The 20,889-nt window shown below is 41.3% G+C and overlaps 1 protein-coding gene across 2 annotated transcripts in view; it reads left to right on the top strand.

Annotated features, from left to right (window-relative positions):
* The window catches only part of EGF (epidermal growth factor), a 98,245-nt gene that overhangs the window by 45,197 nt on the left and 32,159 nt on the right, over window positions 1–20,889 (top strand). For both annotated transcript variants that reach the window (XM_019500146.2, XM_019500145.2), the window contains exons 9-16: window positions 1,586–1,708; window positions 2,936–3,061; window positions 4,860–4,996; window positions 8,930–9,078; window positions 10,330–10,434; window positions 12,705–12,928; window positions 18,487–18,654; window positions 19,691–19,840. In XM_019500146.2, coding sequence (XP_019355691.1) covers window positions 1,586–1,708; window positions 2,936–3,061; window positions 4,860–4,996; window positions 8,930–9,078; window positions 10,330–10,434; window positions 12,705–12,928; window positions 18,487–18,654; window positions 19,691–19,840 — 1,182 coding nt within the window. The remainder of the gene's footprint in view (window positions 1–1,585; window positions 1,709–2,935; window positions 3,062–4,859; window positions 4,997–8,929; window positions 9,079–10,329; window positions 10,435–12,704; window positions 12,929–18,486; window positions 18,655–19,690; window positions 19,841–20,889) is intronic.

Here is a 20,889-nt window from a genome sequence, read left to right as displayed (position 1 = left end):
ACTGTCGGCACTTATATGTCATCTGATGTAGTTATTACTATAGTAGCACTTAGTGCTTCACTGGGTGAGGCTCTGTATTTACACACAGTTAGAGATTGTTCCTGTCCTGAAGAGCTGATGGTCTATTTTAAGGTTCAGATTCAGGATTCCTCACCCTAAGCACACGAGTAGTTCAGTGCTTACATGGCTGTCAGAATTTTGACAAAGCAAAGTGTGCAGGAAACAAAGTGAGTGCTATTATCCCTATTAGACAGATAGTGAGCTGAGGCACTGGGCAGGTTAAATGACTTCTTCACGATGTATGTGGCAGAGCTGGAAACTGCATTCATATCTCTTCATTTAAAGTTACACTATTCTCAGTGGTGACATATAACAGAAGAAGGAGCAATGGTTTAAAGTTGCAGCAAGGGAAGTTTAGGTTAGATATGAGGAAAAACTTTCTCAGTAGGAGGGTAGTAAAGGTTACCCAGAGAGGTGGTAGAATCTCCATCCTTGGAGGTTTTCAAGATCTGGCAAGACAAAGTCTTGGCTGCGATATTATAGTTGAGGATGGTCCTGCTTTGAGCAGGGGGGTGGACTAGATGACCTCCTGAGGTCCATTCCAACCCTAATTTTCTATGTTTCTGTGACGTATTTGCTATTTAATGCCTTACGCATAAGACCATCTCCACTTATACAGGCAGTCCTTGGACTTACAACACAATTGTTTCCTGAAAACCATGTCTTAAGTCAAAACATTGTAACTCAGAACCAATTTTCTCATAAGAAACAATGTTATAAATGGGGGATTGGTCCCTGAACCAAGGCCCGATACCCTATTTTCACCAAAATACCCCAGAATTTTGTACTTGATCAATTATAGATGAGTAATGTAGCTGCATTCATGTATTTATATTGTAAATAGCAATCATTTTGATTTGGAAGGACTTCTTTGATATGACTGGACTTTTTGAAAGGCTCTCGGTTGGACTTTTGGAAGGGCTCTTGGCTGGAGTCTTCTCAGGAATCATGGCTGCAGGTTTTTCTGGAGTCTTGTCTGCTTTCTTAAAGAAAGTGTCCAAGGAAGTTTGGACAGATGTTCTCCAGAGAGATGGGTGACACAGTGGACTTGTTCACTGGTGGGGCGTCACATCGGACCAAGCATTGTAAAGTCGAAACTAATGTCATAAAATTGAAACACAGTGTTAATTTATAAATGTTGTAAGTGCGAAATGTTGTAACTCGAAATGTTGTAAGTTGAGGACTGCCTGTATTAACTTTTCTTAAAGTATCAGAGCTCCTGTCTGTTCAGTTATTTGGTAAGTTTCTCATGCAATAGGTGAGTGTGTCTCAATTAGTTTATAAAGGTGTTGCTACTTGGCTCACACCTTTTAGTAAAGTGTCATAAAGTTTCAGATTGCAAGTTTAACAGCATCAGAGCACAACAACTTTCATCTTTTCCTTTACCATACATAGCATGGAGTGATTTTGAAAAGCAAACTAGAACTGTTATACTGTCTGTCACTTAATTAACAAACCTTTTTTGAGCTGCTAAACTATGAGTTTTTCTAAATCATCTTTTTTTTTCTCTTCCAAATTGCTATAGAACTCATTTCTTGTACAAATAATTACACTGAATGCAGCCACGGTTGTCTTCAGACTTCTGAAGGGCCACTTTGTTTTTGTCCTGAGGGATCAGTGCTTAAAGCAGATGGCAAGACATGCATGGGTAGGTATATTATCCTATTTCTTGCTCTAGTAGCCGCCAAGGTCTCCATTTGTTGTTGGTGCTAAAAGCCAAAACTGAATAATAATATTTCACACTCATTTTGCACAGCTGTAAATGACTGTATGTCAGGCAATGCAATGCAGAATCTTTGACTTGATCAGCAGAACTCATCTTTGTCACTTAATTGGCATTTCTTGCTTGTTACAACTGAAGAAGGTCTCTTAGGCTGTCTAGCTTTGCAAGTGCTAGGCTAGGCATTTCTTCTAGAGAACACACTTAAGATTCAGAGGACTGAAGGTGACCTAACACTGTCTTTACATGCTCTGGATTCTGGGCTGTTTTATCATGCAGAGGTCTTACCTGGGCTTCCTGTGTGCTGCTTTATGCTATTTCTACATGCTCACCAGCACATATCCCACTCCCAGCATATCCTCCATGCCAGGTACAATAATTAAGAGACAGTCTAGGCCTGTTTATTCTAGCTCCCTACAGCTCTTGTGCCATGGGAATACCAGAGCCATTGTGACCCTTTCACAGGTTCTCTCTGCATTAGACCATAGTTTACATGGGATAGATTAGTCAGGCACAGTGCTAGGTACACAAGGTTCAGTAAGTTAATGTAGTTAATATCCTTACATGTCCATGTGGGGAAGGAATAGTCTCTTTGCTATGAGTACAACTGTGTAATGATTTTAAAACGATGTAATAAAGCCCTCACACTTTTCAACTCTGGATATTGCATGAGCCATTATCCTAAAAAAGCAGTGTGGGTAAAATTAAACGTGAAGATCTCGTCTGTCAATTGAGAAGACTCCTAGATTCCTTTGTGTCATTATTCTAATCCATTTTACCTTCTGGAGGGAGAATGGCTTTCATTGGCCCTACTATTGCACCCAGTATGGGTGTTCAGGAGCAGATAGAAATCATTAGTTCCCTGTAGGTTGGACTGGATTTTTGCTGACTAAAGTGAGCCGCCGTAATAATCATCAAATGTAAGCTCAGTTCATATGTCTTACTCCTCTCTGGTGTACATTGCCATGAAGGGCTGTAACAGTTCATCTTCGCTCATGTGACTAAACTCCAGTAATTAATGCCAATTTCCTGAAATTAGTATCAGCTCTAGTTCGCAGCTGTGTGATAGATTACTCTGTGGTTTATCCTTATGCTTTTTTATGACATTTTACCTTAGAACTACAGGATAATTTGAAACAAAATGCTCTGTTTAAGGTTGTACGTCTCCAGATAATGGTGGATGCAGCCAGATTTGTGCCCCTTTAAGCCCATACTCCTGGGAGTGTGCTTGTTTTCCCGGATATAAGCTGCAGGAAGATAAGAAACACTGTACAGCTATAGGTCAGTATTGTAATATTCTTGGATACCCTTAGCAACAAAAGTCAAAAGTTCTATTGTTGTTTAAAGTAGATTGTATGTTCTAGATCAGTCTTTCAATTTTTTTTTAATTGCTTGGGATGAATTTGGGCAATATTGGTGGAATGAGTACATAAAAGCTAATGGAAATATTATTGTGATGTACACAATGTTACAGTTCAGTCTCCCCCACATAAGATTCTTTCTTTTAGCCCATGTCCATATTTATCTGAGCTCTTGATTCTGCACTGGGGAGTGTAGGTTCACACAAATAAATGGTGACCCATATATGTCCAGCAGTCTGTCCACATGCTATGTGATTTAATATGGGGATTTAGGCTTTTATATTTGAAGGTTGGGTAGGGCAAAGTCCTTTGAGAGCCCTTTTCCCATAATTTGTTTCCCTCACCCCCCAAAAACCAGAATTGTTGAGTGCATATCACTATGACATGCACATGGGTTTCCTCTGTCACATTTGATTTGTTGGATGCACCTTTACTTTTAGATTTTTAGTCCAAATGACATGGTATGATGAACATCATACAGAAATACTTTGTTTATTTTCTATTTGGTATCTTAAACACGTGTATACTGTATGGGCAAGCACCTGGCACCCACCAGTACACACCAGGCACACAGCAATTCGACAGTACAGAACCGTACTGTGTAGGTTTTTCACAGTGTGTCTCTATGGATCTGTGGTTTCTTTGCTATGTTCAAGGCTCCTAATCAACACACACTCTCACATAAACTGGATTGTGTGGTAATGCTGTGATGAGTTTAGAGTTAGACACACACTATGTAAGAAGAAGTTTTGCTGGTGTCCACGTCACTTGGATTGGGATTCAAAATCTGAGAGCAATTCCTGACTTTACCACAGGCTTTCTGGGTGATACGGAGTAAATCCTAAACTTCTGACCCTACAAATTGCTTACGCATGTGCCTACCTTTACTCTTATCTGCACACTTGCAATTTGTACTTTAATCTCTCTGTGCTTCTGTTCCCCATCCTGTCTTTCATCCTTGTCCATTTAGATTGTAACTCTGTGGGTCAGGTACTGCCCCCTACAGCGTGTTTGTACATTGCCCAGCACAATGAGACCTTAACCTCATTTTTAGCCTAATAATAGAAACAGCAACTGTAATTAGTTTGGTGGAGGCAGCCAGACTAACTTCATTGGTAATCTACATGGCATTAAAATGCAGGACCTGTGGCTGAAAAGCAAGTGCAGTAAAATAAAGCATTGACTCTTTTTCATTTTAATTTGTTCATTTCCTGGTTCTAGAAGTGCAGGGATTAGAGCATGGATTTCAGTTGATGTTTGTTTTCTCTTTTATTTTATAATTCCCTTTATAATTTTTTATCAACTGAAATCCGTCTGGCTTAGTTTTTTAATACTGGGCTTCAAACTCTCTGTCCTTCCTGAGACAAGCCCTGCACTAATTGTGAAGTGCGCTTGAGTAAAATACTGAGTAATCACTAAGTAAGGACATCATGATTTGGTCAGCCTAAGCCTAGTATCAGTCTTCATTCCATGATGTAGAAGAGATAAATAAATGCCAGTTAAAACATAGCAGAAGAAGGAAAAGAGGCTACTGCTTCCAGTAAAAACCATTAGCTTTTTTCTGTCTTCACTGAAAAATCTTGCTGGTTAAGGAGGAAAAAAGAAGAGGAGAAACAAAGAGGAGAAATATATACTAGTTGTTTTTCACACTTAAAGCATCCTAACTACAGATTATGTTGGACCTAAAAGAATCTACATGTATAAAACTTCATTAACAGGTCCCAGGCCATTTTTGTTATTTGCAAATGGTCAAGACATCCGACGCATCAGTTTTGATGGAACAGATTATTCAAGTTTACTCGATTGGCAGATGGGAGCAGTCTTAGCACTGGACTATGACCCAGTTGAAAATAAGGTAAGGCATTAAAAATGAGAGGATTTTGAGGTGTCACAAGGACAAATGGATTTTGTTACCTTATGCCTTAGAGGTTTTGGCTGTCAGTGATCCAGATCACATGTTGGACTTGCCATCGTTCTGATGAATATCCAGCAGCACGAGTGACTTATTCTTGTGCCAGGTGTAGTGTGATAAAGACAAGCTGAAGGGTTAATCTTCATTTTTCCTTTCTGCATTTCATTTAATGTGGTTTGTAAGCAAACATGCCCCAGCCGTCATGAGCTGGGAATTTGCATTATTTTAATGACTCCATTTTTACAACCAAAACATGCATGTCTAATCAACTCATTTTTTATTTTAGATTTCAGAATAATTTTCTGGAATATATGATATGCTTTTATTGGGCAGTCATAAAAAACAAAGGCATCTCTACCATTGATATGTACCACAAGCCATATTATGTGTAAAAGCTATTTTAACAAGATTTACATTCACATTCCCCAGTGTTATCAAACAGACTTGCTGAAAACTTGGTGGACTTCTTATCCTTATAAAATATAATCTTCACCCTACCCCTTTTAGAAACTGTTGTTTGGTCTGTTTAGAGAATTTGGACGAGGAGTGGTTAAATGCTGCAAAATCTACTCTATCCTCTACCTATTAGGCTGTGAGTTAATAATTACACTGTAAGATTTTAAAGTACTTTTGTTTCCGAAGGATTCCAAGTTGCTTTATAAAATTAATAAAGTCAATGTCAAAACTACACTGAATACACCTGGAAATTCCAGTTATAAAACTATTTTATATAAATTTAGTTTTACATATTTTTTCCAATAGGGAAAAATAAGAGTAGAGAAAAAACATTTTAGAATTTGAATGTAAAGATTTCTGAATTTATCTAAAGCATTAAAAAAATGAGGATTTTTAAAAAACCAATAACCGACAGGAGAAAGCAGCCTAGATATGTACCAGAGGGCTCACGGTGGACCACATCTACAGCTCACTGAATTCAATGTAAAAACCTTCACTGAATTCAGTAGGCTTGAGAACAGACTCTGGATGCCCAAAACTAAGTTAATATAAGTGTAATGGTTCTATAGCAGAGAAGAAAAGAGTAATTTATTCTGGAATGTAGCCACCTTCATCATAAAATAGAGCTCCTTATTAGACCTGTGTAATTGGAAGTTATTCTATTCAGTGGGACAGGTAACTCTATTCTTCTGCTGAGACATACCTGTGATTTTATCACCATAAATGTGTCTACACGGCATGCTATGGTGCTGTACGGTGGTACCTAGGCTGGTATCTAAGGTACCATAAGCAGTCTAGTTGCAGCAAAATGGAGAGGAAATTGTCTTACATGGAAATTTTCTTGCTCCAAGCTATCACAGCTATTTTGCCCAAGCTAGCTTGTTTAGAGCTGGCTAGGTGGGGTTACCAACTGCCAACATTTACAAAGTCCATAAAAAAAACAACCCAGAAACTTGTCCATAAGGTTCCAAAAAATGAGCTGTTTATTTAAAGAGAGAGAGAGAGAGAGAGAGAGAGAGAGAGAAGAAACCATGAGTTTGTCTGAAGATCTGTCACCTGAATGAGGCTGGATGCAAATGTTGATGGACAGCAGTGCCAACTTGTGACTGAATGAGAGTGCAGAGCTTGGGGCCCTGCAGGGAGTTCTCTGTCAGAGCTTTGTGGCCCATGGGTGCCTCCATAGCACCTTCTTCCTCCCAGCCGTGTGCTACTGCTATGTCCTGTGGGTCATCCGCTGCCTTTAATGGCTGCTTGTCTCCAAGGTAGGCAGGGCTGTGTGGCTCCAGGCAGTTTGAGGCATGGGGTGACACAGATATGGGGGTAGTCTGGTTGTGATGGAGCTGGGAGGATAGAGAGGCTGCAGGTGGGGGGTCTGTGCTGGGACAGTGGGAAATGAGGCTGGCCAGAGTAAAACTGAGGGGTTGGTTGGTTGGGTAGCACAGTATAGGGTTTGATCAAGAGTATTGTGGTATAGGGTGAGTAGGGGAAGTTTATTCACTTTATGACGTCCAGTTAAAATTTGTTTTCCCAGGTTTCTGGGGCTTGAACCAGATTTAGAAAGTTGGTGTTAAACCCCTAAATTTGAACCCAGCCTTTGTTGCTGCTGTCCAGGGCCTAATGGAAGGATTACATTTACATTTTATAAAACATATGTCAGTAAGAAAGTTTGGTTGGTACTAACAGTTTGCAGATTGTCAGTAAAAATATTTCTTGGGTTGGCAACCCTGTAGCTAGGCATTATCTGCACTGCACCACTATGCATTGTAGACATACCCAGCACTTCTTTGTGGGTTCATCCTGGAAGGTCCTGAAGACTTTGGCCCTGATCCAGTGCAAGAAGGCCCATAAAAGTGGGCTTGCTCCAGGGCTGAATACTCAGTATTTTTCAGGATGGAGATCTAATTGGATACTTGTAGTAGATACTTAGTGTTATGGAAATGATAAGATGGCAACTGGAATGGGTTATGTAGAGAGGTGGTGGAATCTCAGTCCTTGTAGGTTTTTAAGGCCTGGCTCAACAAAGCCCTGGCTGGAATGATCTAGTTGGGGATGGTCCTGCTCTGAGCAGGGGGTTGGACTCAATAGGTGACCTCCTGAGGTTCCTTCCAACCCTTATTTTCTATGATTCTAACTGAGATTTTCCCCAAATACTGAGTAGTAATAGAAAAGGTCTGAAATCCTGATTTTAAAAATATCAGCCTTACATACCTTTGCATATAGCAATTTACATATGCACACACAACTGTAAGCATTGAGCTCAAAAGGGCAACTCACGCTTAAAACTAAACCCTTTTATAAATCTTTTAAGTTTTGCATTATGCGTCATTGTGTACCTGCCTTGGGCCTGACCCTCACTCCTACCAGAACACCCATGAAATTAATGGGATTTTTACTTAAATTGAGTTACAGACCAGTAAAGAAAAAAATTATTCTTGATGCAAAGGTATTTGTTTTGTTGGTTTTAGTATTTGCAGTGAAACCCTCATTTTATTTTGTATCGTGATTCCCACTGACACCAAGTATAAGATGGCATTTTCCTCTCCCATGAAAGGTGAAACTATATGTATGTTTATACCATGTCCCCACTGCTGTTGGGGAGATACACTGTCAAGCTTACACACCTACCGATCTCCTCTCAGTTGCATTCACCAGACCTGGTGTCACTGGTGATATGGTAAAGCTACTCTAGCAATGTTCTTGGGAGCCACTTTCAAGCACAGGGGAGACAGAAGTCTCAAGAGCAGGGATGCCCTTGAAGGGGATTCAACTCTGCATTTCTGAGTGTGGGATTTGTGAGTGGGAGAAGATGAGCTGGAGCTGAGAGCTCTGGAAATGTAGTGTAGACTTACCCTATCACTCCTGGCAATTATGAACTTCAGATTGAGGTCCCAGTTTTACAAGATTTTCTACGGGGTAAAGTTGGGATGCTTGCCCAAACTGATTACTTTGTAAGATCGGGACATGCTATTTAAATATTTAAAAACAAGTACTGCTGAAAGATATGGAACAGGAGCAAATTATGAACATGCCACACCAATGCTTTGTTTTTTAAAAATAAACTGGTAGCTAAATGTTAATACATTTCCTTTTTCCTGCTCCTACTCATTTTGTTTTACAGTCTGTTTCACATTAGGATATTGATGGCTGAAAGAAAATCCTAGGACATTGAGGAGATAGTATATAGGGCAACTAGGATTTACTGCTAAGCATGTTCAGCCTGGAGAAGTCAGTCTGGTTGAAGGATAAGTATATGTGAACAGTAATCACTGGTCACTATTTTATAAAGAAGTGAACAGAGACATAGCTAAAGAGAAAACCAGGGAAACCTCCTGGAATTTATATATACAATAATCAGAAACCCCCTAATTTTTACAGATTTATTTTGTAATCAGAAAAAACACTCATGTCTTCTATTTACAGATTTATTTTGCCCACACAGCCTTGAAGTGGATAGAACGGGCTAATCTGGATGGCTCATATCGTGAAAAAGTTATGCGTGAAGCGATAGATATACCTGAAGGGCTTGCTGTGGACTGGATTAACCGTAAATTGTATTGGACTGATAGAGGGTATGATCTTTTTGCTGCACTGTTAGATTTCATATAAAATGTCATAATATATATGGAATAAATGAACTGTGAATAACAACAGTGATTGTTTAATTTTTTTTTTTTTTAATATAGAAACTGAAAGTCTGTGCCCTCTGAAAAATCGATGCCCAGGTGCTGGGAGCATATAAAAAAAAAGTACTTTGTGGCTGCGTCTACACATGCGGAGGACTGTGCAGCTGTTACTGTGCAGTCATTTAATACTTGCTTAGGCTATTCAGCATAATGGGGAAAATCCTTGATCTTGCTTATGCAAGTACTAAATGCAATGAGCTACTACTGCGCAGTAACGTTACATCATGGTTAGTGCCTGGCAATGCTACTGTGCAGTAGCAATGAGCTACAACGCAGTAGCAGTAGTCCTGGGAGTCTGATATTGTATGGCTTATACAGGCAAAATCCACACTGATTTCAGTGGGTGTTTTGTCTTTGTGAGGAGGGCCCAGTTGTAGTGAATATGTGCTGTGTGTAAGAATCCTGGGTTAGAGCTAGGATATATGTAGGGCACATCTGGATAGAACTTAGGATCTTTGGTGTGAACAGACAACCGATTTTACTGCTGTAAAAAGTGTATGTTGGGGGGATGTTCTGACCAGGAGCAGGTGTCAGCAGCATGCTGCATGCTATGTAACTGTTTTTCTGCCTGCTCCTATCCTGTAGTAAATGAAGCCAAACTGCAATGATTTAACCTGAATGAAACAGGTAGTAAAGTGTTGTTGTTTAGGTACTACTTATTGTGAAATAGGTGAAATGTTTACAGTGGATTAATTTAGGCATCGGTGAGTCTTCCCTTCTGTTGTTAATCAGTATAACTGTTTTGTCTATCCAGATCTTTTCATTCCCAACACAGTTGTTTTCAAGCTAAATCTTCCTTACTGTGCTTTCACAGGAAGGATTTTACTGCATTTTCTCACATACACCTGAAAAATCAGTCCCCTAAAATTGGGGGTGGGGGGTTTTAAGCAGGGAAAAGTGAATTTACCTCACATATAACAAATTTTTTATATAAAAATGGTCTTCACATAAGAGCGAATTTGCACATACAGAACCTGCATAAAGCAAGGGAAACCTGTATTTTCGTCTATATTTGAAATATGATCCACTACATTTATTAAAGCAAGCAACAGGGTAAAAAATAAGTGAATATATTTTGCTAGAGAAGGTCATGGAGCTATTTGCCTAATAGATTGAGCTGTATCATGTACATTGCAGGAAGTCACACATTGAGAGGAGTGATTTGAATGGACTGTACAGAGAAGTGATGGTCAAGGAGAACGTCTTCCAGCCACGAGGCATTGCTGTTCATCCACTTGCTAAGTAAGATGTAATAAGTGCTGTAAATCAAAGAGTAGGTGATGCTGAAGCGTTATTTAATCAGGATATCAATGTTCCTTCAGTCACACAAACTGAGTTTGTTGATCTCTTCGAAGGATATTTGTCTACTTCCCTTTGTGGGCAGCCTCTGCACAGGACTCCAACAATGGGATGTCATAGATGAAAACTGATTGAGTTGGGTGGTTTAAGCTTGCAGACCACCTGCATCCTCGTCTGTCCTATCAGTCCTCCAATAGCTTGAGGACCCCTTTAGAAGACTGTTCTTTAACTCGGCTTCCATTTACCTAGTGTGTGTGGGAGAAGGGTGGGGGGCAGGGGGAGGTGTATATGTATATGTATGTGAGTCTATATCAGTCTTTATATTTGTCAGATTTGCACAGTCTATGTCTTCTCCCTGTTTTTGTGGGGAAGGAAAACTTCTGCACTGGTGGGAAGCTGTAACGGTAGGAATCTAGAAGTGTAGAACTATTTATATATTCCTTTTGGCTGCCTATTGTTACTTGAGGGGGTGGTCAGAGGACTAATTTTGCAATAACATACCATATTTACTCAAATATAAGATGAAGTGTTTTTCCCCCAATCAGCACAGGGGAAAAAGGCTCCTCATCTTACATTCGCATACAAGGAAACCTCATTAAATACATTGGCTATAATTAAACTGCTGCCAAACGCTGCCAAAAGCTCAGTAATGGAAACCAACTATGAAGATGATTAAATGCAGCCAGCAGTGAGCATGACTATAAAACACATGTTCGATATTGGGCAAAATGGTGATGGGAACCTTTTATTTGTGTGTGTGTGTAGCCCTCTAAAAAAAAATTAAAAAAAACAGGCAGGAGGAAAGGAGCATAGGGCCTGGAAGTCCTGCAATACCAAGGTACTGTACTAGCAGGCCAGCACTTGTAGAGGTCAGTGCTCTGACACCCTCCCCTGGTGCCAAAAATGCTTACAGGAACCTTTTTATTTTTGGGCCTGAAAAAAATGGGCAGGTGTTCCCTCCACAGGGAACTGGCACTGGGCCTAGAGGTACTGCAATACCAGCACCAGCACCGGGAGGGTAAGAGTCAGCCCTGACACCCTCCCATTGGTGCCAAAAATGTTACATTTGATTGGCCAAAAGGCTGAGATACTGATGACTGGCACTGGGCCTGGAGGTACTACAATACCTGACCAAGAACACTCAATTCTAGTCTTGAGTGGGGGGGGGGGGGGGGCATTTAGCGCATGGGTCCCCTTTGGTGTGTGTGTGTGGGGTGGTGTTTCTGGAGCACATGCACATCCTGAGCAGTGCTGAGCTGTGGGGTCACGAATCCTTGGAACATCAGTGATTCTGTTAGGGCCCAGCACAATGAACTACATGGTAAATAATTAGCCATTTGGCTTTGAACTAATATCATGCATAGTCTGTACTATATATAAGTATAAAAGTGCTTCTTTAAAGTATGTTTATGGAATACCAGTGTTAAAACTTGCACCAGTTTTAAAAAAAAGTAAAATACATCAATTCTGGATGAACAAAGTGTATGGCTACCTATAGTAATGTACATATAGGCAAATTACTCCAGGCATGTTTATTTCAAAGTCAGTGTCTTCAAATTTGCTCCTCTCTTCCATGTGCTCAGGGAGAACAGGGGCTGATAGTAAGGAGGGGAGATGGAGGATGCAGATGGGTAGAAGTCTTGGGGGGCTGAGGGCAAAGGGGCCACCTGCCTCCCCCCAATTTATTTCCCCTGTTGTAGTAGTGGGAGGGGGACAAATTCAAGGCAAACCTAGTTTTTATACCTGGAAAATTATAACAAAGTTGTAAATTTTCCATATACAGAATCTAATTATGGGGGGGTAATAATATATTTATATATTTACTAACAAAATGGAAGAAAAAATTTCCTTTCTGGTTTGCTTACAAAAATGTGCATTTAGGATTCTCTGTGAGAGCAGTTGTTATCACAATGCTTACTGAAGGAATCCCTCCCTTTGTTATGGTTTGTTATAGCATCATTATCTCTTGCAGGGGAAACAGAGGCTTGGAGTCACATGGGTAACAAAATTGGGAGCTATTTTTTTCAAAGGTTTTGCTTTAAAAGGCAAAAGATAGGACTATATTAAAATCTTAATGTCGGTATCAAAAAGAACATTTTATTATCTGCTGTGTGCCTAGATTGCAGTCTCCTTTGCTAGAACTCCAGAAAACTAGACAACAGTGAAGGAAATACATTTGCTTACCAATTTCTCGTGTGTTTTGCTTCCTAAAGGAGATTCTTCTGGACTGATTTGGGGGCCAGGCCACGGATTGAAAGCTCTTCTCTAGAGGGCAATGATCGTCTGGTTATTGCTAGCACGGACCTGGTTTGGCCTAGTGGAATAACTATTGACTACTTAGCAGACAAGTTGTACTGGTGTGATGCTAAACAGTCTGTTATTGAAAGTGCAAATTTGGATGGTTCTAAACGCCGAATACTTGCACAGAATGATGTAGGTGAGGTTTTGGGGTTGGTGAATTCCTGTTTTGCATCCATATACGTGTGTATGCATGCTTGTAGATGTGAATGATGAGCCAGATTCTGCACTAATTTGTAACTCATGTGACTGCATTGCGATCAATGGGGTTGCAGTCAGGATAAGTCAATGTGGAATTCTGCTGATTCAGCAAAACCTGCCTGTTTTAGGCACCCTCCACTTTTAAAAGACTATTGTAAACTGAATACTGCACTGAATACTGCTCTCCCTCTTCTAAAAAGATCCATCTCCACTTAGAAGGCTGTTTTTAATTCCTTTTTTGTAGTTGGTTAAGTTTAATTCAGGTTTTGCTGCAGACACATGTCAACGGAGCAATACCAGTACAAGTGAGAAAAGAAGGTTATGTCTGTATTACCAACTTGTTGTGCCAGGTAGTACTATGATGTCACGTGCCCTGTGGCTTCCAACATGCTAGCTCCCAAACTGAAAGCAGAGTAGCTGCATGTCACGCACTTATTCTGCTTTGCAGTTAATTAGTAATTGGCTGAAGGATCGTACTCAGAGGGTGGTGGTGGACAGGTCATATTCGACCTGGGGGGAAGTGGGCAGTGGAGTCCCCCAGGGCTCGGTCCTTGAGCCTGTGCTGTTCAATTTCTTTATCAGCGATTTGGACGATGGGGTGAAAAGTAACCTGTTCAAATTTGCTGATGATACCAAAATATGGGGAGAGGTGGGCACATTAGCAGGGAGCGAGAGACTGCAGAAAGACCTGGATAGGTTGCAGGGGTGGGCTAACAAAAACAGGATGCGTTTCAATACTGACAAGTGCAGGGTGTTGCACTTGGGCAGTAGTAACCAGCAGCACACTTATAAGATGGGAAACTCCTTTCTTGAGAGCACGGAGGCAGAAAGGGATCTTGGAGTCATTATTGACTCCAAGATGAACATGGACCGACAATGCGAGGTCACGGTCGGCAGGGCTAACCGGACCTTATCGTGCATCCACAGGTGCATCTCAAGTAGGGCCAAGGAGGTGATCCTCCCCCTCTATGCGACACTGGTCAGGCCGCAGCTGGAGTACTGTGTCCAGTTCTGGGCACCCTACTTCAAGAGGGATATGGACAACATTGAGAGGGTCCAGAGGAGGGCCACCCGCATGATCCGGGGACTGCAGGGTAGACCCTACAACGAGAGGTTATGGGACCTGAACCTGTTCAGCCTTCACAAGAGAAGGCTGAAGGGGAACCTGGTGACCATCTATAAACTCACTAGGGGGGACCAGAAGGGTTTGGGGGAGACCTTGTTTCCCCTAGTGCCCCCCGAGATAACAAGGAATAACGGCCACAAGTTGTTGGAGAATAGGTTTAGATTAGACATCCGTAAGAACTACTTCACAGTTAGGGCGGCTAGGATCTGGAAGCAACTTCCAAGGGAAGTGGTGCTGGCTCCTACCCTGGGGGTCTTTAAGAAGCGGCTTGACGCCTACCTGACTGGGGTCATTTGAGCCCAGTTTTCTTCCTGCCCAGGCAGGGGGTCGGACCTGAAGATCTGCAAGGTCCTTTCCGACCCTACTTCTATGATTCTATGATTCTATGATACAGCCACAGTGCCAAGCAAATGTGTTTACACTGCTTCAGGAAGTAAGGTATGAAGACCCGTTGCCATTTAGATACGTGCCCTTAATTTGCCTTATATTGGGCTAATGCACATTAAATGTGCATGTGTAGACACATGCAGAATATAGCTAATGGAAATTTTTTTATGGAACAGGATGGTGGTGATAGAGGTGAAATGTTGTTTGAGACAAGATAGCATCAGCCTGTGAACCAGAAAACAGAAGTCTCATTAGAAGGTAACTGGCACTGTACCATGAATAGATTTAACAAGGTGTTCATGGCTAGGGACAGACATTTAAGAAGCCTGAGCCTGAATTGATTCAATCTTTGCAGGTTAGTCTAACCTGGCTAGGCTAAATCAATTTTGTAACTAGACAGACATCCCAGAAATGCAGGCACATGTCTGCAGTGGCTCAGGCTTGAAGCCGGGGGTCACAAAGCACTGAGCTGAGGGGGTGGTGTGGCCAGGCCCCGGCAGGCTGCTTTGATTAGGCCAGCAGGGAATCGATAACAGTGTTCATCACCTCACTAAGAAAACGACAGAGGGACATTACCTGTTGATTCTGCCTTTTGATTCTACTTGTTGATTCAACAGGGAGGGTAGTCAGCATGTGGTCTGCTAGCTAATACACAGACACCTCCTTAGCAAGGCAGAGGGGAGTGGGGAATTCTTGCTTAGCAAGGAGTGGTGAGGGGGAGAGGGGAAGCAGCCCGCAGTCTTGCCGGAGCCGCAGCCAGGGAGCAGAGGGGAGGGGCCAGCCCTGCTGTGGAGTAAAGAGCCCCTCCCAGCCCAGAGAGCATGCTGGGATGCGTGGGGAGTCTGATTTATCTTAAACCAGCAAGGGGTCTGGGCAGACATTGCATAAACTGGTTTGACCCAAATTGGTTAAGTCTGATACTACATTCATCCAGGCTTATCTTATACCAGTTTCAGCCATTTTCAAACTGGTTTATGTGCATTGAGCATCTGTTCTGTTATAGGTTTAAAACAGTTTCTGATCACTTAAACTAGTTTATGTGTAATGTCTGTCCCCAGCCCAAGTGAATAATACTGACAGAAGAATTTGGTAGGAAAAGTTGATGATGTTAAACATTTACGTATTATATTTTACTGGTGACCACATATATTTTGTAGTTTTGTACTCAAACCACAGTCCAGATGAGGTTCCAATAGAGCTCCATGGGTAATGACCACACTGCTACTTACCTCATGCTGTTGCTGTTCTACCAGAGATTACATATAAGCAGCTGACTTACAGTCCTTGGTAGCTTTGGTTCTCTGGGGTAGCTCTTGTGATCTTCTGTGCCAGATACGTCACCACAAATTTACAAGCCATCAGTACTGAACCCCTTATAGTCTGCTGCAAGTTTCACTCCACAGTCAGTGATAAAGGGGAAGTGTTGCCTGGGAAGAGAAGCAAACTGGGGCAAAAAGCAGCATCAGAAGCAAGCATTGGTGATGCGTAGGGGATGCATGTGGGTGCATGTGCACTCCCTATTGGCAGTGCACTCCCTGAGATTGGCTGACACTGCTGGTGGCACCTGCATGCGGTCACTACTCGCCACCCCTTCACCCCCTGCCACCTATACCGCCGGCGGCATCTGTGGGCAGTTGCTGATCACCATTGGCTGCTGCTGCTGCTGCCAGCAGTATCTGCAGGTGGTTGCTGATCACCGGTCGATACTCACCACCTCCACCCCCCCCCCACCGCTGACACCTCTGTAGCCACCTGAGGAAGCTCCCCACTCCCTGCCGCCACACCCCTGCCGCTGACACCACTGCCTGCGGGCGGTCACTGTGCCCCCCCCAGGCTCAGGAGGCACACAACGTTCATGGAAACAAGAGTGAAGGAATGGAGATGGGTCTGAGATGAGAGTATGGGTGTTGGGGAGCAGAGGGGAAAACCAAACCAAGGTGTGAAGATGGGAGAGAAAGAGAGGAGGTGATCTTGAGTGCAGGAATGAGAAATGAGAGATGTAACATGAAATCTTACCCTACTGAAGTCAGTGTGAGTGTTGTTATTGAATTCAGTCCAGCCAAGTTTTCACTTTTGGTGTTACAGGTCATCAAGAAAGGAGGCAGGAAAGCTTGTCTTTAAAAGAAGCCAATGGAATGTTTTCCTAGTTGATTTTCTTTTAAAAAATGTCTTCCTGAAAATGTATGGCCAGAGATACTTTTAGGGAATTATTGTGTGTGTGTGTGTGTACACACACACACACACACACACATAATTACTATACATTTTCAAAAGGCATAATGCTTTTATGGGCAAAGCTGCACCTTGGAGCATGTCAGGCAAGATTAATACAGCATATCTAGATCAAATATAATCGCAAACCTAACCAACGGGATCTAAATAGACGTGCTTGACTACAAGCACTTATTCTTATTACTATAGCCCCACCTACTGCCACTGTGGTTACAGCTCATTTGTGGGCAATGCGTGGAATTTATGGACATCCAACAGTGGCTGCATACAAAGCAGATTCCTTTTTTCCTAGATTTGCTCTATTGTTAATCCTGTTTTGTAGGTCTGAGTAAAAGCAACTGGCAAGTGTGTGGTCTAATAGGCTCCAATTGCTTGTTCATGCAATTGGGATATATACAATCCTGCTTAGACATCCGTGCAGGATGGATCATCATCTTTTATTTTTGATCCTGTTTTTTCCTTTTATTTTCAATTTTTAAACTGAAATTATAAGTGAAGATGTGAAAGCTAAACTACTAATGTCAGAACTGTGAGGGATGCAAATTAACATAATTGGGATGTAAATTAACATAATTGCAATAGAAAAGAAGCAGGATCTAGGGTAATGACGTCTTAATCAAACTTCTTACAATGAAAGAATTGCAAATCATGCTTACTAAAAAGCCAGATACAGAGGATTTAAAGATGAGTGCAGAGGCGTCCCCCCAAAAAATTAAAAGAAATTCAATGGCCTTGTTTACAACCATGTATGGATGTCAGCATGTGTACAACATTGCTACCCTGCTAGAAAGACATCTGTGTGGATACTTATTTCAGTTATGTGCTAAAGGTGTGAATATGTAAGGAAATATATTTATAGCGGTATAATCCCCTGTGTCTTTTTAAATTTAGTTTATTCAGTGCTTAGGAACGTTATATGTCACTTTACTTGAAATGCAAAACTTTTCCATATAGACAAGGCTTTCCCCCAAATGGAAAAACAAAAGTTTAAATTGTTTTCCTGCAAAAAGTGCCTCTCACACAACAGCGATGTTTTAAATTACAGAGGCATAAATTGGGGGAAATTATTCAAATTATGGAAAAACCAAAGAAGAGGTAAGAACATTTTGTTCTGAAAGCTTCCCCAATGAACACTCCTAGAACAATTTGAAGGTTCTGTATGTGTACCTAGTCTTTGGGTTGTTGCAATTCAGGATATAACAGAAATGTGAGAATTGATTTCTCTGAATGCAGAGGCCTACAGCAAGCTAACACCAGTGTCTTACTCTGACATTGATATTAATTTAGCCAGGATGAGACAGCAGGGGTCAAACATGTCCTTTGAACTCTCCTGCATTTTTGTTTTGAAATCAAACCCTAATTTCTAAATTTTGAAATTTAGCAAAATTGTTGCATGGTGCACTTTTGAGCTAATGTGTGATGGAATGTCTTGTGTAGGCATGTGTATATAAATATGCAGGCAGGCACACATCACAGTCTATGGGATAGAGTTAGCCCAGCTCAGATGTGGATACCTTTGCCATATTGGTAAAAGCAAAAAGAAAATCTTGAGGGACATGGACCTATGCTTTCAAAGCAGGAAGATGTGCTAATACATCAATAAAAGTGCATGCATGGATATCTGTGTACAGCACTGCTGCCCTGCTAGAAATAAGTTTGTGTGCGTGAATACTTATTTTAGTCATATGCTAAAGTTCTTAAGTTGGGCAATTTACTGTCTTCAACTTCTGATCTTTTTAATCACTTCCTAGGTAAGCCGTTTGATATAGCAGTGTTTGAGGATCACATTTGGTTCTCTGACTGGGATAAGCCATCATTAAGGAGGATGGATAAGAAGACCAGCCAAAACAGGGTACGTCTTCGAGGCAGCATGCTGAGACCCTCATCAGTGGTTGTAGTTCATCCTTTGGCGAAACCAGGTATACTGCAAAGTTATGCAGTTATTCCCTTACCAGCTTCCTTTTTTTTTTCACTGATGTCAGTAGAATAAGATATTCTTGGGTAAGAATGTTCATCTTGTATGGAACTTCGAAAAACCTCAAAAACACAATGAGACTGACTTTTTGAGATCATTGGAAATTTGTCATTGTTGTATGCTACTTCTTAACCCCATGAACATTAGCAGATTTGTTCTCAGCTGGATGTATGCTTAGTTGGACATATAACTCCCACAAAGACAAAGAGAACTTTATATATAAGTTGCTTTCTTCCAGCTAAGGAGGTGGAATCTGTATCTGAAACCTGACTAGTTGCCCTAAAGCCATCAGACTTTTTTTTTATAAAGACCTCAATTTATTTTTCTTTAGCACCCTTCTCCTAAACAAGTAACTCTATTGGATAGTAATTGAAAACATCTTTTAACATCCATTAGTTTGGGGCTGAAACACTTGTTTTTCTGTAAGGGCAAACTCCATCCAGTAGGAGAATTTGCAGGACACTTTGTCTACTGTGCCTGCCTTACTGAAGTGGCTATAGACTTCAGGTAGACTATTTTTCTAATCAGTAGTGATAGCTATGTGTGGGTGAGCTGGGTTTCACTGCAGGTACTGACTTAGAGAGTATGCAGGATTAGCAGCTACCACCTACCTGGCTGTCATTGCTGTTCCAGTGCTGTTGCTGGCCAGGGCACAAAAATTTCTGTTTGCTGTCACAGTTTGGACCAGCTTTCCATGTCCTTCTAGAGGATTTCTAGATGTTTACTGAAAAATTCAAACACATATTTAATACCTATATCTGTATTTGCTTGAGAGAATGCAATTTTATATTTACATTTACATTACTTCACTACCACAGATCAAAAGAAACATGAATCCTTTACTGAACAGGTCTATCTGTTCTGTCAGCTCCAGTTTTCTAGATGCTCCATATCTGTACTACCAGGAAGATATTGGCTGCAGATTCCACTATTATTTGGCTGTTCCCCACTGAAGAACATGTATTATCTCTCTCCTTTAGGGGCAGATCCTTGCCTTTATGAAAATGGAGGCTGTGATCAGATCTGTGAAAATGGCTTTGGAGTTGCTCGTTGCTTGTGCCACAAAGGCTTTTTGAGAAAACAAGATGGGAAAATCTGTCAAGCTCTAAATACTGCTTTTACAACACCAGGTATGATGTTACTAATTTTAAAAGTGTCTTTCAAACTGTCTCTCATATTATAGATGAATACTTTCATCTTGCTCTGCGTAGTTTGTAGTAATTTCTTACATAGTATTCATTTTCCTTCATAAATATTTCCTCACTGCTTCAAGCTTCCCCTCCCTTCCCTTCTCCCACTCTGGGGTTTGAACATAGGTCAAATCAACATGGCTTCTGTATGATTTTCCATGTCATTTAACCTCTTATGCCTTGTTTCCCCATCTCTGGTAAGTGGATAATGATGCTTGTCCATCATTATGCAGGATGTTTAGATCCATTGAGGCAAAGTGTATGATATATGTTATTTAATGCTCTCTGTATGACAGAGCATCACTGAGTTTATAATCAAGCTGTCCCCACATATAGTTCCTGTCCATACAGAAGGATGAATACTATATATTACTATACTGTGTTTCATCTCTGCTTGTTAGCAAAACTATTACATGATTACCAGGTTCTTCAGACTACACAGGAACACCTATCTATGCTGAGAAACGTTCTGACCTTTTAAGTCTTAAGGCCCTTGACACAGGTTGCACTTAAGCTGTGATTAACTAGTTAATCACATCTTAAGTAGTGACCTGGCCACATGTTCATTCAATGGTATGATAAAACGAGGAATAAGCAACAAAGTTATTACATAAAAATATGTATAATAACGTTGTGGCTGGTTCCTATTACTCCTTTAATTGAACATATGGCTTGTGTTCCTAGCCTCCAGAACACTCTTGTGCACTGTAGGCTAGGAGAACTAGTCAGCTGATCAGGGCTTTCAGCTGGGGGAGCACAATGAGCTGCCCTGGCTGGGAGCCCCCATCAGCTGACAGAGCTCCCAGCCACAGGAGCACATGGTCTCTCCTGCAGCTGCGAGCTGTCATGCAGGTGTGGCATGACAGGAAGTGTGATTGCTGGGATCGTGCATCAAATCCTAATGTGCCTTCTTTTTAACATCTATCACTGACCTAAGGCAATCTCTGTAAGTGCATTGAAGTGTGTGAAACAGCATTAGTGGTACCCTA

The sequence above is a fragment of the Alligator mississippiensis genome, chromosome 2 (assembly GCF_030867095.1).
Source record: "Alligator mississippiensis isolate rAllMis1 chromosome 2, rAllMis1, whole genome shotgun sequence".
NCBI classification, from domain to species: Eukaryota; Metazoa; Chordata; order Crocodylia; family Alligatoridae; genus Alligator; species Alligator mississippiensis.
Note: the sequence above shows the minus strand (reverse complement) of the source record. Positions and strands in the feature narration are given on the sequence as shown.